This window comes from Sitophilus oryzae, unplaced genomic scaffold, assembly GCF_002938485.1.
Source record: "Sitophilus oryzae breed Bouriz unplaced genomic scaffold, Soryzae_2.0 scaffold_172_pilon_pilon, whole genome shotgun sequence".
Taxonomy (NCBI): domain Eukaryota; kingdom Metazoa; phylum Arthropoda; class Insecta; order Coleoptera; family Curculionidae; genus Sitophilus; species Sitophilus oryzae.
This window is the reverse complement of record NW_022146424.1, coordinates 6,947,890-6,967,499: the sequence shown is the minus strand read 5'-3', so window position 1 is coordinate 6,967,499 and position 19,610 is coordinate 6,947,890. Positions and strand designations below refer to the sequence as shown.

Below are 19,610 nucleotides of genomic sequence, written 5' to 3'. Positions count from 1 at the left end.
TGTATTTTTTTAAATGGAATACCCTGCATATTATTCTATTTTTAGATTGTACGATTGAAATCAAGGTAAACTTTATTAAGGTTCATCACACTTAAACCTTACCGTTTTTGAAATATTTTCAATTTTGTGAAATTGCACTCAAAATTTTAAGGCTTCATTTCTCCAAGGGTATCAAAGTTTTTAATACTAAATATTTACTGAAGTTTATTTATTGATCAGCTATTGTGTTGCAATAAGAAAAATTATACTACCTTATACAGAGTGTCTAAAATTTTATTTTAAATAATTACTAGATTTAAACGGCAATAACTTGTTTAATTTAAATTGAACACCCTGTATATTTTATGAGAATCAGATGCACAATTTAATTGTCTATCAAATTGTATTATACCATTTTTTACCTATAGCTTCAAGTTTCCGTAGAAAATGCATTTTCTTATAATTTAGACCTCATTTATCAATATACCCATGGAATATTGACATTTTAGATTGTTTTTAAAGCAACAAATATACAGGCTAGTAATATTGTATATTTCAAAAACGGTAAGGTTTAAGTGTAATAAACCTTTATCAAATTTACCTTTATTTTAATCGTAGAAACTAAAAATGTAATAATATACAGGGTGTTCCATTTAAAAAAATACAACTTTAATATTTTTTATTTATTTGGGACACTCTGTATCTTATAAAAATATTTTTAAATTGTAGCTCTAATAGTCCTTTAACGAACCCAAAACTTACAATTTGTAAAAATCTAATCGTTGAGCTACAATACTCCGTGTCGTATGTGGTGAACAACCCTGTATAGGCTTGTTAAACTGAATGATCTCATCAGTTTTCTAAACTCTCTCTCTCTACCGTCTTAATTCAGTACAAGTAAAACGATCAATTTTTTTGTCTACACACAATGTTTTACTTCATACATTTTGACAGAACAGGTAAAACGTTATGTATAGAGGGGGCTTTAAATTTCCATACACATTAACTATTATTCTCTCCCCAGGAAATCTTCCGACTACAATAAACTAGACACTAGGATATATACAGTACTTAATGATACACAATTAAAAAAAACAACACTTTTTTATTTATCTAAAAATTTGTGTTAAAACCCAACTGGCACAATATGGCTCTGCCAATCTTACACATCACTTTTCAAACGAAACTTACTGACCTGCAGTGATGTCGCCGCCTTCCTAGCCAAAATTCCGTCCCGCAACCCGTACACCTGCTCACGGCGTGGTCAGGTACCCAGAGAGTACCTTGGCACTCAGCCAAAATCCCGTCTTCCACCGCCACCCAGGATAAATCAGATCTGAGTGATTCCCCGGCAGACGCTTGGCCCTCGCTGGCGCTGTTTACAGATTCTACCACAGAACTCTGCAAATAATAAGTGCAATATATAATAAAATTCCTATATTAAAATAAGGAACCGTGTGAAATATACGTATGAATAAAGGGTTTTGGATTATTAGGGATTGGTCTATAAGCTTGGTGCATTTCAACCGATTTTTAAAAATTCCGACAACAGCGCACGCTACGGCAGAAATCTGAACTGCCTGGCTATTTCGGTCCCGATTAGCGTTCATGATGATCGCATTGATATAACCGTGGCTTTTACTAGTGCAGTTATTGAAACTGTAAACTTCTCAGGTTCGTACCTGAGAAGTTTGCATTGTTGTAACGCTGTTTCGGGTAGTAAAAATTAAGTGAAAAAGAATCCCAACTGGGCGAATCCTGTTGTGACAATTTCATATGATAATAAATTTGACGAAAAATATCAACACAAAAAGGAGAACACAACTGCGTCGTTGCTGGATGCAATAACATTCCAAACAACTCTTCCGAAACAACATTTTACAGCTTGCCAGCTTTATCACACCGACTTGATCAAAAGAAAAATGAATTCAGGCAGATCGTCGAAACATGTGAGTAAACAAAAGCCCATGACATTCAAAAAATTAAATAGACATATACTATAAGGATAAAATATAATTTAATCAATATTAATGATAAACTTCTGTTTAATCAATTAGTGCTTAATTTTTTATGAATGTTTTTTTTTTAATTATGTACCTTTAAAAACTTTTGTTACAGTCCAGAGTAGAGATGGGGACATTGCGGAAATCTTATTTTGAGGGCATGTTCCTGGGAACGTTCCCCAAATCGGGATAGTGATGGGAATGGATTTTTTTTTAATATTATGAAAAATTGGAAACTTTCCGGGAAGGTTCCCGGAAATATTCCCTAAAGCAGAAAAGTGATAAGACCAAACAACAGAAGCAACACAAGTCGATAAAAGAAACAAATTTAGGTTATGTTTATAACCTAGTTTCTCTTCTTCTTTTTATTTGTGGCGTGGCCTGTTCACAACTTTTCCAATGTTTTGATTACTTTCCCTAAATTTAAGAAAAGTTCCCGAAAAGTGGGGAATGTTCCGAGGAATATTCCAACTCGCATCAAAATACCACTTTCCCGACCTTAGAGGAACGTTCCCGGAACATTCCCGGAACATGGGCACGTTCTCTGAGGCACGTTCCGACCTGCACATCGCTAGTCCAGAGAGCCCCATTTAGATCCCAACTAGTAATAGCCGGCGCGGCGTCTTATTACTCACCTAAAAAAATTATTACCTTTAATAATAAATTATAATACACGTTAGCCCTTCTGAAGATATCAAAAGTTTAGCTTTTTATTTTATTTTTCTAGAATTTTCCCCAATTGCACTTACTAATACTTTTCAAATTATAACAAAAAAAATTATCCTATACTCGCTATTTAAGTGGCAGCACCGGCGGAGAATGCATCAAGCCTATAAGTAGTCCATCTTAAATTATTTTGGTTTGTAATGGAAGAAAACTCGTGAGACATCTAAAAATTAAGTTAACACTTGCCAGTGACTTAACTTGTAGACAAATTTGCCTAACCATCAAAAAATCATAACATTTCAAGAGGCGTACCCGCAAATGTAACTAATTTGAGAACATTTTATTTTTCGTTTTATTTTAATATCGTTTATTAAAATCGTTGACGTTCTGATAAACTGTCTAAACTAACCAACTAAAACAATGTGATTGAAATTTTAGATCGATAGATGGAATATTGTTTTATATACAACCAAAACCAATTGAAAAATAAAAAGAGTATATACATACATATTTATCCACTTAACAAGTTCATTAAATTGTTCTCATCGGGGTTGAAAGGGTCAAATATTTACATTACGGGTAGGTAAGGGTACCTAAGGGGTATACTGGGTATTAAAATAGGACCAAGGATAGATGTATAATACAATATTGTCCATACACCATTCGATAACATTTACATGCAACAAATAAACGCACCAGAATATTTTTGGTCAGATTGAATAAGATGTTAAGTAAAAATAATGGTAACATTATGTCAATTGTACCTCTAATTTCAATGTAAACATTCAGAACATCAAAATTAGTGATAGTAATTTTCAATTAGTAGAAAAAGTTAACAAATATTTAACTTGTTCCACTAATCATACCTGAAAATTTGCTAGTAATAGAGAACAACGGCATACGGTCGAGTCGGCCGCTGCTGACACGTATACGTAGACGTAAAGAATCTTTTACGTGTATAAAAAATAAAAAATATAAGAAATGCGCATGCGTACGTAAACGTTTACGTGTTTGTAGGCCGACTCGACCGTATGCCGTTGTTCTCTAATGTCATTTTGACCTTTGATTATTATCCGTCAAAACAAATTGTGATTAGAAATCAAAAGTTTATCGTTTTATAAGCTAATATTAGGCTTCCTCTATGGATATAAATGACTACCCCGGAAGCTGTTGCTAGGATAGTCTATTAATTTTAATTTTATTTTATTTAGACATTGTTGTAAGTGACGTATAAAGTATAATTGAAACCTAATTTATCCAACTTCTGAATGAAGCCCTAAGAAAAAGTTTAAAAGTTTTTGTAATATAAAAATGAACAAATTATCTTGTGGCCAAAAAAAGAATCTTGTAGACATGTCAAAACCATCGTCGATTAGTAGTATATACAAAAATAAAATGAAAAATATTAACTCCAACAAGAGATTAGTAACATTCAAAAACCCCAAAGCTGCTTTTGTTTAGTTTGACGGAATAAGAAAAAAAAACATAAAATGGGATCTTACTGGTCGGTCGGGCCCGAGACTACAGGGCGAATGTTTCGAAGTACACGAGCTCCTACTCGAGGATGATCTGCCTGAGCTACTATACTAAACAAAAATAAATTCCTGTAGTATGATACTACTATACAGGGTGTTTCAAAAAACATGTGCCATCTTTCGTGGGGAGATTCCTCACGTAAAAATAAGATTTATTTTTTATATCAACATAGGTCCTGCTTTGTTTTGTCTAGCTACAGAGTGTTAAAATCTTCATTTTATTCGATTTATATATTATATAATAATATAATTTCCTTCCAAGTGCTCTTAGCGACTTCAATGAAATTTTGAGGGTAAAAGTTACTATAAGTGTGATATATTTTAATGCTAAAAAAGTGTCGACAGTCATAACCCATATGCACATCAATGACATTCCCCATATAATGTTACATATAAAATGACAGCGATCTTCATTTGATAGCCATCGATGACGCCGTTTTTTATCATATTGTAGCTTATAGTAACTTTTATCCTCAAAATTTAATATGAATCACTAAAAGCACTTGGAAGAAAATTATGTTAAAAATGAAGAATTTAGCCCACGAAACATAGCAGAATCGGGTCTATGTTGATATAAAAAATAAATCCTATTTTTACGTGAGAAAACTCCCCATAAGAGATCGTACATGTTTTGTGAAACACCCTGTATAGTAGGTTACACGCTATCTATCTTCATTACGCTACGCTTCATCACGCTACGTCTATCTTCATTACATGCATTAAATTACCACAAAGTAGTTTTTTTATTATATATTATCAGACAATTATTAACCTATAAATGTACAACTATTAAATGTATAAATTATATTTACAAACATACATCTTCAAAAGAATCGAGTTATACACAAATACTGTTGACTGGCAGTACTGATACCTAGTTAAAAACAGTTTCAGTGACATTGTGTCTACTAAAATAAATTTGAGGTTAGTTACTAAAAGCAGATGAGATAGATAGAAAAGATGAGAAATCTAAAATGATAAATCATGAATAAATGTCTAAAACTATACTATTATACACACCGGAAAAATCTAGGGATATCATTTTATTAAAGTTAAAAATAAATGTTTTGTATAAACAACCACATATTTGTAGGCCGATTCTTTCTACTTCGATTGAAACGAAGTAGTCACACTAGTTATTTCTAAATTTGGGATATTTGCAGAAGTGTTTGTGCATTTTTTGTCAAATGTATAAAAAGCACCTTGCATCAATTATTCGAATTTAACCTGTACTGGCTATGTTTTTATGATAACTGGCCAGAATTCATTCAAACAACTCTGTTTAGTATTAAACGACATTATGGGGCGTAGACATCGTAACAGAGACGAAATGCTAAGGGCCATGGGTATGCTCGAAGCTGGAATGCGCCAAATCGACGTAGCTAGAGCATTAAATACAACGCAAAGTGTAATATCGCGATTAAGTGCACGCTACCGTGAAAGTGGTGATGTTGCTGAAAGGCATTACATCGCATTACTACCCCTCAGCAAGACCATTTTTTATAATTAAATGCTCGACGCCGACCGACTCTTACAACACCAGAACTTAGTTTAATTCTCCAGGAAACACATAATGTAACCGTTAGTCCTGACACTGTTCGCAATAGATTAAGAGAGGTCAACTTAAGAAGCAGACGCCCCTGGAGAGCTCAACCCTTAACGAGAGAAAATCGAGAGGTACGATATTTGTGGGCTCAAGATCATGTTCAGTGGTCGAATAAACAATAGGCCAATGTTCTCTTCACGGATGAGTCACGCTTTGGAATTCATCCGGATTAGAGAAGGCTTAGGGTATGGAGAGAACCGGGAAATCTTATTCGGTTGGATCATGTTCAGGAAGTGCACCCTTATCAAGGTGGAACACTTATGGTCTGGGGAGGAGTCCAGTTAGGCCGAAAAACCGATCTCGTTTTTCTTGAAAGGTTTCTAACAGGAATCACATATCGTGATTTAATTCTTGAGCCTGTCGTCTTACCATATGCCAATGATTTTGGGAGAAACTTCATTCTCATGCATGACAATGCACGGCCTCATACAGCCAGAGTGGTAAGTGAGTTTATCAATGTTCATCAATTAAACATCTTACCCTGGCCGGCACAATCTCTTGAACTCAGCCCCATCGAGCACGTATGGGACGCGGTCCAAAGAAGAATTTTGAGAATGGTTATGCCTCGTGAAACTCGTAGGGATCTGGTTCGGGCCGTGAATGCAGCGTGGCAGGCTATACCTCAATTCATACTCATACCCTTTATTAAGTAAAAAATGTTTTTTTCTTTTTTTTTAATTCACAGTTTAGAATATAAAAAAAATGTGTGTATTTTTTTGAGTTCAATAAAAATCAAGGTAAATTTGAAAAATTCGGTAAATTTCGCATTTTTATTTCCAATACGTCCTGTAAACTATTTGTTTATTTTAATTTTATTATATCAGAAATGCAAATAATAAAATTACTGACGATGGCTGGATAAATTGTAATATCCCTAGACTTTTCCAGTGTGTGTATATAATGCAGCGAACAGAAATATAAGAAGTATCCTTAGTGTATTCTAAATATAGGGTGAGCTAAGACTGGAATCTATATGTGGCAAAAATAAATCAAAAAAGCAACTACTTTAAAAATAAAACATTTAGGAGTTAACCGATTTTATACAGTAAATACTCACGCTATCGTCTTGTTTCTCGTTATCTCCATTCTGGCACCTGTGGCAAGCCTGTTTTATTAAATACTGCCTGGAAGTGTGCAGTTCCTTTTCTAACAATTCTACTTTTTTCTATAACAGAAGAAAAAATTGTTAATTGAAATGATTTGCTAGATGAAGTAATAAATAACATACTCTGTGCTCTTCCACTATTTGGTCTAATCTCTCCTGAGTGGGCGACCGGATAGGCATTAGACCATCCTCACCCAGTTGACAGTGAATGGGCCGACACCTATACCGGTAGGCGTGGTGATGATGGTGCATGTAAGCTCCGCCCCAACCGTTTGGACTGACGGACATACGCGAAGGGTAACTAAAATACAGACATAGTGATACAGGGTGGTCCGAATAGTATTCGGGAAACGTCGGCAGTATATTCTGCAGATAAAAATAAGTAAAAAAGTTTGTATAAATTCATGTCCTCAAATTCTTCATTTCGCAGATACAGTGTGTAGAAGTTTCATTTTTTATTTCGATTTTTTTTCAAATAATTTCTGAACTTATGTCAATATTTGAATGAAAATTGGTGTCTGGGAGTTTTTTGAGATGGGAAATTCGATTTCGATGTCAATGTGACTCCTACTTGCAGGGAGCCCACCTACACATTTTTAACTGTTTTGAAGAATAATAACTCTCACATCCGTACCTGTGTAAAATTAGCGAGTGAAATAATATAGGTACATTTCCGCCGTTTTTTTTTACGTAAAAAAGATCTCTACGTGTAAAGTTTCCCGAGATATTTGGAATCAAAATAAATAATACAATCATTGACAAAAATTGAACATATTGACAAATAGTTATTATACTGAAACCATAAATTTGAAATGTTTTTGTGCAAAAAGTTCAACATAAACTATTTCATATGTTTCACGCTGCATTTCTCAAGATATAATGATTAAATTAAAAATTAAATAAAAAGTTCCATTTCAAAATTTATCATTTCGGTTAAATAAGTATCTAGTCAACATTATGATACAAAGAATACAAGGTATGATATTGCGCAGGTTGGTCACTACGTCACAGGTGATAAACGGCACCATTGGTCGGCAAGCTCTGCGCGCCAATTTCAAATTGACAAACAGATTGTGTCATCTGTGAAATTTGATTGTGTCAAAATGTGAAAATAATTTTTCAAATGTCAAGCTTGATGTCAAAATATAACTTTTGGGGTTATGTCCTAATTCTTCCCTATTTTAGGTCTTTTTTTATTAGTGGCAATTGAACAATATGGATATTTTTTGTATGGCGTATGACGTCACAGGTGGTATGCGCAAACTTAACGAAATTGGAGCCGCTATCGATCATACCTTGTTTTCTTTGTATCATGAGTCAACATGTTTAATTTATGTCAGTGATGACATGTATTGATAATTTACATACCAAATATCTTGAGAAAGGCTTATTTACATAAAAAGCCTTCGTAAGAAGCCTTTTTTACGTAAAAAATGGAGGAAATGTATATTTTTCACTCAGCAGTTTTATACAGGTAAGTTGAAAAGTTATTATTCTTGAAAACAGTAAAAAAATATTTAGGCGGCTACAAGTAGGAGTCATATTGATATTGAAACCAAATTTTTCATGTCAAAAACACCCAAACACCAATTTTCATCCAAAATTGACTTAAATTTCTACTTAAGACAAATTATTTTGAAAAAATCGAAACAAAAATGTACTAGTGCTCTAATAATGTACTAATAGTGTTCTATACTGTTCTAATAATGTACTATAGTGTACTAAAAATGTTCTACAACCTGTATCTCTGAGACAAAGCATTTTAAAACTACATTTTTATATACAGAATATGCTGTCGACATTTCCCGAATATAATTCGGACCACCCTGTAGATACAATGGTATCGAGAGTAGAAAAATGTATCATTACCGTCGAGATTAACTAGATCTCGAGACAATAATGAAACTTTCTTTCGAGGTTTGTATACTATTTAGTTCTATATATAAAAGTTAAAGTTTTAAAAAACAAGATTCAATGTTTATGTATTTTTTCTGTACTAGTATTTTTTTTAAATTTATAATCAAACACCATAAGAAAATTTCTAAAATAATTTACCTTATATATTTTATATTTTAAATACTTACATACAATTGTCGTTGCCAACTTTCACATTTTGAGAGCATACTTTACAATTAGCTGCATCATCCATAGTGTGGAGGGGTTTTTGAATTTTTTCAAATCCATTATATTCTTTGGGCGAGGAACTAAAAAATTATTTAATTTTTAAAGTATTTTTTTCAACAAGTAGGTATTATAACATTCAATACAACTCTTCCTCAACAACTTTTTCTAACTTCCCATTCACAAGGCTCCATTAGAAAAAATGGTATATTTCTTTTTAATCAACTAGTGGCTTAATTTTTTCATGAACAGCCTCTAAAACTATAATTATGTACCTTTAAAAAAATTCTTTACAACCCAAATAGCCTCAATTATGCCCCCATTAGCAAAACCGGAGCGTAAAACTAGGCTCGCTACGTAGCTAAATTGATCTAAAGAGTTTTATTAGCTTGGATAATAAATTGTAATATATGTTAGACCTTCTGAAGATATCAAAAAATTTACGTTTTTATTTTTTTTTTAATTTTTACGAATTGCACTTACTAACACTTTTTATATAATATTACAACAAATTTTCGTGTACTCGCAATTTAAGCTGTTTACGAGATTCTCCATTGGTAGCAGCACCATCAGAGAATACACCAAGCCTATTAATTGACCCAAATATTTTCAGATTTTGATAATTATTTTGTCTTATATTACATGTCAGTAGTAACTTTTTAACTTACCCAGCCATAAGCTGCTCAGACACCAGCGTCTCAGTGCTGGTCTCCACCGACCTTTCCAGATCCAACATCTGTCCCACCTGCTCCCCTCCCTTGCACACCCCCTTCGAACTACCGTCACTACCGTCGCTACCGCTCGAATTATTGTTGTTCTCCATGAACCCGTCCGTTTCCGAGTCACTGCGTTCGATTTTCGCATCGGTCTCCTCGCTTTTCCGCTCGCCGTTGCCGAAAACCTGCGGTTCCGCCTCCGACTCCTCCCTCTCGGACGTTTCCGCCGCGTGTCGGCCGCCGTTCGTTAGAAAAGTGGGTGGAGCGTCCTCGTCGGACGAGTTGGACGTGCCCCTGCGGCACTCCCCGTTTGTGAAGTCCAGCCCGTCGATCTGGTCGTCGGTCAAGTTGGACGTAGGGAGGTGGGCGTGCTCGTTGAACATGCAATCCTGGTTGCAGTCGGCGGGGTTGTCCTCGAGGTCGCTGGGAAGAAAATCGGGGGCGGAGTCTAGAACGATGGGATGGTCGCCGTTGTGGGCGGTCGTGAGGGTATTTAAGGCATTTTCGCGTTCCAGCAGCTTTCTAAATATTGTGTAAATCGAATTTTTAAAGTATATTCTTTAAAAAAACTACGGAACGATCAACAACGATTTTAATAGTTGGTAAGATTGTGTTAGAGAATTTTGAGAAAAATACATTCTTCAGTAAAATGTTTGCTTTCAATAAGGCTTAACTAGAAAACCTTCAATTATACCGGGTGCGTCTCAAAAGTGGCACACCCCCTATAACTTTTTTATTTTTTCAGATACAAAAACGAGACTTGGTGTGTTAGTATATGACATAAATTAGGATTGACTGAAGTATTCAGTTGTTTTTGGTTACCTCTTGTTTCACCGGAAATGACTACAACTTTTGAATTGTAAATGGTACCCTCGATATATTTTTACTTTAGCTCTACTATTTCTACTTTAGTCAATAGAATGTGACACTCTGAATAGAATGACATGTCATATGTCAACTTTTTACATTTTCGCATATGGTTTATTTGAAATTGTAACATGCGGTTCATAACGGCAATTTGATTCAAAATACCAAGTGTGTGGTATTAAATTATTCGTAAAAAATACTTTTCCAAATATGCTAATGAGCCACCCTGGTTCCATTTGAAAAAATTGAGATATAATTAAAAATACGATTTGGGCATCTTTTAACTAGCCAGAACAAGACAAGAAAAACATCAGACAATCAACTGTCTTTTTCCAAGGCTCCTTGATTAAAAATTAATGTTTTTAACACAGCCATGGCACTCTATTTTGAAATTTAAAATGCGTTTTTTAAAGCAAAAAGGTCAAAAGTTGATATATATGTCATTCTATTCAGAGTGTCATTTTCTATTGAATAAAGTAAAAATATACCGAGGGTGCTATTTAAAAATCAAAAGTTGTAGTCATTTCGGGCGAAACAGGAAATGACAAAAAACAACTGAATACGTAAATCAATCCTAATTTATGTCATATACTAACACACCAAGTCTCCTTTTTTATCTGAAAAATAAAAAAGTTATAGGGGATCATTTATATACCATCTTGTTTTGGTTAGTCTCACATTATTATGAAAAACGAATTTAAAATTCGTCAAAATATTATTATATTTAAATTTGGGTTTATTTTTCAGATTTTTTTTTAGAATTTCATAAATTTATGGCCAACCACTATTTCAATTATTGTTGATTGCTCCGTATAAAATTAAATAGCATAAAGTAAGAACTTACAGCTGCTGTTTGACGTTGGGATCGCTGCTTCTTCTACTGTTGTAGAAACCTTGACAAGTCTCCGCGTTCATTAAGTCACCGTACGAGCGAGTCTTCGGCATGGCGTGACCGTTGAGTTCAGGGGGGCCCGGACAAGCCCCGCCAGATCCCTCTTCGGGACTAAAATTTGCCTCCATCGACCCTAAGTAGACTTCCGACCAAAGGCGCAGATCGCGGACGTTGGTTTTAGGCCACAAAACCTAAAATGATCCAATATTACAGCTAAACTCCGGCCAAAGAACGAAGAAAAATTTTAACGTTTGTAAAAAGTAAAGGCACATTCTCACGACTCGTGTACATGGCAAGTATTTTGTATTGGCATACAGGGTCTGGCTAGAATGCAGCATAGTTCCTATAATAAATAACTTAGAAATTCTATATAGATGCCCGACGCACCATGTATACCCTGTATACCAATTACATGTGCTTGTCAAGTAGACGAGTCGTGAGAATGCGCCATAAGACTTAACAAAATTATTAGGTAACACAGTGAGCAGGGTTGGGTAGGGGGAAAACTTTATATTTTCTACCGTATATTCTACACGTAGAAAATTAATTTTCTACACCAACTAACTTTCTACATTTTTTACATGTCCAGACGTGGAAAATTTAGTTTCGTATATTGTAAGCCTTTTCTGAGTTTGTACTGATTTCAAATACTTCAATCACAACGATTAGTACAAGAAATAAACTAATAACGATATCTCTAATTGTTATTTATTATTTAACAAATGGGTATAGTATATAGTATAGTCACGACATCCAGAATTTAATTTAAATACCTATTTTTTAAATGTTAATATTAATTTTATTGCATTACCCCATTACCGATTTTTTTATTATCTATATCAATTTATTGTAGATACAGATTAGAATAAAATATTATATAAATATCTATAATAAACAATAAAAAAACGCATCAAGGCAAAAACATACATATCAAAACATCAACAACTTAAATAAAATTAAATTTTGTGGTACTTTGTACAGGTTGTCCCATTTTTTGTGTTTTACAGGGTTTCTCGTTTTTTTCTCGAGCAGCGGTACAAAGATACGGCTTTAACAGTTGCTACTTTTTTGTAAAACTAAAGATGATTAACACATATTTGATGCCGCTATTAAAAATTTACGATAAAAATATATGAAAAGAAAAAGACGCACAGGCTTTTTATGGTTAAATTAAAAAAAAAGGGACAACGAAAACTATGAAAAAAAAGAAAATCAAACTTTTTTGTACGGTCTTCAGATTAAACAGAAAAAATATTCTAATAGTGTTCAGATCGATTACTTTGTCTTCATGGAGTTAGTAACACAACAGAATAGAGAGGTAGCGCGCGCGCACATATAACAGTTTTAACACTTATAGAATTTAAAAGAAAGAGAAAGGAAGAAACCTCTAAATTGAAAAAAAAACGCCTTTAAATATACAAAATTAATTTTGTACCTGTTCTCAGATTTTATATATTTTCTACGCACTTTTCTACATACACGTAGAAAATTAATTTTCTACGCGTCCGTCGTTACCCAACAGTGAGGGTTAAAAACACTTTTAAAAATATGATAAAAATATACTTACTTTTCCTGTTGAGGTAGTAGGTGGAGTATAAAGATGATTTCTAAATGAAGGCAAATTCAAGAATTCCCACACTGAAAACGTTCTGCCAGCCACCACTTTCCCGCGCTGCTTTTTGGTATTACAAAGGAATGTTCCGTATAGGTTAGAATAAGTGTGCTGAGCCAACTTGATCAAATAATTCTGAGAAAACTCGAAAGAAATCGGAAACTGCGTCACGAGCTGATGAACACAGTCCAACCACTATGGGAAATAATATTAATAGCTATGGATGAATTCTTGTAAGTAGGATTTTAAATAAAATACCTGTAAAAACACTGGACATCTTTCATTTGCATCTTCACTGCCTCCAGACTGGCCACATCTGTCTGCAAATTTGTGTCCAAACCCTAACCACTCCCTTTCAATCAGAACTCTGAAAAAAAAATGAAATATAGCATAATTAATAATATTACGAAAAAGACTAAGTTGTGTTTACCTGAATCCATCTACAGTACGATAATAAGGATCCAATAAAAGTTCTCCCAAAGCTATTATTTGGGGTGTTCTGTCCCAACCATCGGAACAATGAACCAAGACAGGTCTTGCATCCCTTTCCACTGCTGTGGTTAAAGTAACGGCCGCCTTGATGAGACCGGACATATGCAACAACCAACGGGTACCTTCCAAAAGGCTGAACCAACTGTAAAAAGAATTAAAAAAATGTAAATAATTTTCAAAATAGTATAAAATATTTATTAGCAGAGACATATAAAAATTGATCTTTCTTACCATTGAATAAAAAGATTAAGGAAAAAAAGTATATAAATAAAACCGGCCAGATTGCAAAGGGGTCTGAATATGACAGGTGTATCACATTAATATAATTACTCGCTAGTAAGTTTGCGTTATTTTTCATGTTGTTAGTCTACGGACGATTGCGGGAAACACAAGTAACTAATTTTGAAGCCTTTTTCTAGGAGATTCACATTAAAATCACTATAGATTAAGCCCAAACACAATCGCTCTCCAGATCAATAAACCCTGCATTAATACAATTAAAAAGAAGCCAAAAAAATACAATTTTGTCAGCAATCGCGTAACAAAACTAATAAATAACTCTTTAATGCAATGACTCTTTACTTGGTATTTTTATTCAATGATCCTCACTTACTTGGGTTGATCTGCCGATGACATGCACAACTGTCTCAGAGCGTGAAAACTTTTTCGAATAGCATGAATATTCGCCAAATTCATGAACTGAATCTCACAATTAGGGTAGTACTCGTTGCATTCACAGCCGCCTCCTCTAGCTCTGTTAGCTACAGCTGTGGTATAAGATCTCGCGTCCATGATCAGAAGCTGAAACAATAAAATTTTAAGTAATGTCTCCCACCTACCTTTTTCAGTTCATTTCTAATAAAACAACAAGGTTTAAAAATCAAAATAGATATCTGTTTTATGCTAAAGAGAAACCGCGTAGTTCCAAAATCCACAGACATTTTTCTCAGACACTATTTAAATGTACAGGGTGTTTTGGTATATTAAATAGTGGGTTTGGTAACGCTAACATTAGTCTTAACTTCAAAATTAATATCGTAATCTTAAATCACACAGGGTGTTCAAAAGTCAACGCCAAACTTTCTAAAATATAAAATAATTTTTCTTCGTTTTTTTTTAATGGAACAATCAATGGGTGGCTTTAATAAAAGTTTACTATGGAAAATGTCATATGAAATATAAAACCACAAATATTTGCGAAAACGTTAAAAGTTTGGCGTAGGATTTTGAACACTCTGTACGATTTAAGATTACGATATTTATAGCAGAATAAATACAGGGTGGGTCAAATTCGACGCTTTTAAATGGAAACACCCTTTTTTATAGGAGATAGACGAAAACTAATATCGGTGTCTGGAGCTCAATTTTCATCAAAAATATGGTGGTGAAAACCGCACATCAATATCTGTTACCGTTTCGGAGTTACGGGGTGTTTTTCAAAAATGTGCATTTTTAACAAATCGCTGTAACTTTTTTGCTATGGAAAATTTTGTATTTCTATGAAAACATTTCCAAAGCACCTTTTTACGTAGAATTTAATGGTTTAAGTATATTTTTTTTTAAATTAATAATTTAAGAGTTATCAACAGAAAAATTGATTTTTATTTAGGACACCCTCTATATTTTTAATTAACTGAAAAGAATTTAAAATTACCTTTCCAAAAATATAGCACACTTGATATTTTGTTATAATCCCCTTTGAAATACAGAATTTTTAAAAGTTCGCCACTTTTAACTAGTAGGCTTTGAACCCCTTATTGATATGCCCTTAATGGAACTAGAAAACATCTTTTTCCAGCAAGACGACGCACCGCCTCTGAACGCTGAAGTTATCAGCAAATTTTTGCAGCCAACTTCAAGAATAATTGAATAGCTAACCAAGATGCCAGCCGTTGGCCGTCGAGGCCGCCTGACTTAGTGCCCATGGATCTAATCCTATGGATATATTTGCGGAAGAATAAAGGTTTCTTATTCTTCAGTATAATCTAGACAAGAATTAGAAATACTTAGCAGCTATGAGAGGGTATCCTTCACCCCCCACTGAGTTGGGGAATGAATTCCGCGAGAAATGTTCAAAAACTGCCCCGTCTGTCCATAACAGAAGACGGTCGATATATCGAACAACTGTAGCAAAATCTCATGTCTTGGTTTGCTATTTATTTTTATTGTCATTAGATATAGTTTAAATGTGTTGTTGGTTAAATATATTTTAAATTGTTATAAAATTCTGCATCTCTCATAGCAAATATTATTTTCGTTTTAATTGATGCTCACAGCAAGAATTTTTTTGCATTACAGCCGGCGCCGTTCAAAGCCTACTTATTTAAAGCGGGCGAATTTTTATATACTCTATATCTCTTCCTAAGAGGAATCGAGCAAAATATCAAGTGTGTTATATTTTTGGAAAGGTAATTTTAAATTATTTTTAATAAATTAAAAATATACAGAGTGTCCCATATAAAAAATCAAATTCTCTGTTGATAATTCTTAAACTATTAATTTTAAAAAAATTATACTTAAACCATTAAATTCTACGTAAAAAGGTGCTTTGGATATGTTTTCATAAAAATACAAAATTTTCCATAGCAAAAAAGTTACAGCGATTTGTTAAAAATGCATATTTTTGAAAAACACCCCGTAACTCCGAAACGGTAACAGATATCGATATGCGGTTTTAACCTTCATGTATTAGACAAAAATTGAGCTCCAGACACAGATATTAGTTTTTGTCTATCTCCTATAGAAAAGGGTGTTTCCATTTAAAAGCGTCGAATTTGACCCACCCTGTACAGACCATCGGCATCGTAAGTAAATGCCTAATATAGTTTTCATTTTAGGACAGGTCTTGTATTTTTAATATTTTTTCTTAGATAGGCTGAAAAATATGTATTTTTAATATATTTATTAATATTTATTAAACTATCAAAATATATTTACTTATATCTTATGATTATACAAAGTGATCTGAAAGGAAGCCAAAAATGAAATAATATACGGGTGTTCCATTTTAAAAAAAATCCCGATCCACTCGCACTTTTTGACCCACCCTGTAGAAGTTAAAATATCAATACCTTCTAGTACATACTTTAGGTTTGCACTTAACCCTCAACTGGTGTGGTGGGGTACAGCGGACCCCAAGCACTATTTAAACTTCTGTAAAATGTTTACGTTTAAGAATTATTAGGCCTCACCGCGCCATTTACCTTTAAGTTAGGGTACCAATATGGGTACCAACTGTTAAAGGCGCACTTGATTTTATCAAGTATTGTTCCTACTAGCGGGGGCTAAAGTTTCATTGGGGTCTGTGTGGTACCACCACGCCAAGAATGTTACATTATTAGGATGGTGGGTAGTCTAACAAGTGTGCCTCACTGGGACGCTAATTTTGAGGAAGCATTAATTGAGTGGTTTGATGAACTTAAAGAGGCTTAAGTGAGATGAAGACCATCGAGACATTGATTTTTCTCCGAAGAGTAACCATAACTCCGATTCCGAATCTCTTACTTATAGAAGAGAGAAAATTGAATAATCACCAGAAAAGAAAGAGATGTGGTATATGGCAACCATATGTCAATGAAGAAATGACAAAAAACAAAAATCTTATGAATTAAATGTGCACGATCTATGTGCGGCAGACGATAAATGCAGATCCTGTATTAGCATGAACTGTATTTGAAAAAGTTATGTACATTCAAGGTTTGCAGTTTTGTTGAAAATAATTTATGTTTATTACTTTAGCTTCACATTTCAGTTGTTTGTAAGTTTAATAATACGGTAAAATCATAAAATATATATGTTTTTAATCTCTATGGGTTGTTGGTATGAAGTTTGAAAAACTTGAAAAGAATCCATCTAGATGGAAAGGAAATACTGCCATCACAGGAAGTGAAATATCTGGGAATAACCCTGGATAGTAAACTTCTCTGGAACAGCATATTAAGAACATTGCCAGCAAAGCCACAAAGGCTCTCATGATATGCAGAAGACTGGCGGGAAATAGGTTAACATTTTGCGCGGGATGTATACCATGATAGTAAGACCCATGATTACTTATGGAGCAGTTGCTTGGTATACAAAACTAGAGCAACGTACAGCAAGGCAAAACCTGTGCAAAGTACAGAGACTGGCATGTATCTGCATCACAGGTGCCATGAGAACATGTCCAACAGCAGCAATGGAGGTCATTCTAGACCTAACACCACTGCACATCTCGTCGGTAGTTATGCAAATGCGACAATGATTAGAATGGTTACTGACGGAAACAGTACTGGGAGAATTTTCAGGTCAGGGGCTTGGAACACCCTCAAAAAGAAAATTCTACTTCTCCAACTCCCAGTGGATGACATACCAAGAATTTACAACTTTGAGAAACACCTCACTGTAGTATTGAGTAATAAAAAGGATTGGAAGAAAGAAACGCTTACTCAGCATATAAAAGACCATACCATCACGTGGTATACTGATGCTTCCAAAACCAAAGCAGGGACAGGGATAGGAGTATTTGGGCCGAAAACTGAATACTCCGAATCAATGGGCACCAACCCCCGTATCCTTCAGGCAGAAATTTGCGCTATCGAAAGATGCGTACAATTTATCTTAGATAGGAACTCTCGAAAACAGGAAATTACCATCCTATCCGATAGTCAAGCAGCACTTAACGCGATCAACTCAGTAACCATCAATTCGAAGTTGGTCAAAGAATAAGAAAAAGAAAATAAAGTCCTCCTACTCTGGGTGCCTGCTCACCAAGGGATAGAAGGCAATGAAAAAGCAAATGATCTAGCTAGAAAAGGAGCGAACACTCCACTAACTGGACTAGAACCGTTCTGTTTTCCAAACGGGAACCAACTGAAAGCGGAACTGAAGAATCTGGAAGACTCCATCCGTAACTTGGAATGGGTGTCCTCCAACGGTCTAAGACACTCGAAAAAGTGCCTCAGAACTTATGACCGAGAAAAATCAAAGGTTTTCCTTGATTTAAGTAAAAACAATCTTCGGATTGTCACGGGGTTTCTAACAGGACACTGTCTCCTCAACGAACACCTCAGTGAACGACTGAAACTGAGAAACAATGGCGAATACAGATTTTGTGGGGAAAATGGAGAAACACCAGAACACCTTATCACTGAGTGCGCTGAGACGACGACCATTCGTGCCATGAACCTTGGTACGTCTGATGTCGAGGATGGAGAGCTGGCCTCTGTGGAGCCGTGTCAGATACTGGCTTTTCTTAAAGCCCTGAGACTGTATGATGAGTTATAACTCATTATAACTCAAGAAAGGGGAACACACAATAGATCTATAAGGTCGCGATGATTAACTCCCCTCCTAAACATTCTACATTCTACAATCTCTATGGGTTTCTTAGCCAAGTTATATTTCTGTTGTCAAAAATTCTTAAAAAATGCGTTTTACTTTATTTTTGTGTCCGTCCTTATTAATTTGTTGAAAATTAACGAAATTGTTTATTCACAAGTTTGAATATATTGTAAACAGTGTTAAAAAAACAAGCTTTTTATAAAATCTCTTCAAACTGAAAAAAAATTGGGGTCCGTCGGACTCCAGCACGCCATAAGTGTTACAAAAATTCACCACGCCAGTTGAGGGTTTTAGACAAAATTCACAAGTTTTTTTTTATTTTAGGAGCTACAGATACCCGACGCACTATTGCCGGACCCTGCAAAGATAGCTACTGGCTTAAATATAGTGAACACTCTGTACAAAAATTAGCCGCATTCTTTCCCACATTTCGCAAAGCTCTGAAATCATACTTACTGGAGAGAGCCCTATATGCGGTAAACGACTTTTTTGTTGATGTTTAATCATGAACAATTTAGAATTTTAATTTTAATATTTTGATCATCTCACACACTGGTTAAGGGTCTAGTATTTAATATTTTATAACTCTTGATTTTATGTTATTATAACATGATTTTATCCATTTACAGTTTTCCTTTTGTAAAATTTTCTAGATACGCCTGTGTTCTGCAATGTCCATATATGTTTTATTTGTAAT

At 34.4% G+C, this 19,610-nt stretch overlaps 1 protein-coding gene across 3 annotated transcripts in view; it reads right to left on the bottom strand.

Moving 5' to 3' along the window:
• Positions 1-19,610, bottom strand: part of LOC115881484 (myotubularin-related protein 3) — a 43,612-nt gene that overhangs the window by 3,766 nt on the left and 20,236 nt on the right. The window contains exons 6-16 of one of the 3 annotated variants that reach the window (XM_030898976.1): positions 14,208-14,395; positions 13,533-13,736; positions 13,361-13,469; positions 13,058-13,297; positions 11,443-11,681; positions 9,684-10,253; positions 8,979-9,098; positions 7,018-7,195; positions 6,847-6,954; positions 4,151-4,234; positions 1,175-1,380 (exon numbers count right to left, since the gene is read on the bottom strand). In XM_030898976.1, the coding sequence (XP_030754836.1) occupies positions 1,175-1,380; positions 4,151-4,234; positions 6,847-6,954; positions 7,018-7,195; positions 8,979-9,098; positions 9,684-10,253; positions 11,443-11,681; positions 13,058-13,297; positions 13,361-13,469; positions 13,533-13,736; positions 14,208-14,395 (2,246 nt within the window). Of the gene's footprint in view, positions 1-1,174; positions 1,381-4,150; positions 4,235-6,846; positions 6,955-7,017; positions 7,196-8,978; positions 9,099-9,683; positions 10,254-11,442; positions 11,682-13,057; positions 13,298-13,360; positions 13,470-13,532; positions 13,737-14,207; positions 14,396-19,610 lie in introns of those variants that run through there. The other 2 variants (XM_030898977.1, XM_030898978.1) reach the window with 2 other exon arrangements.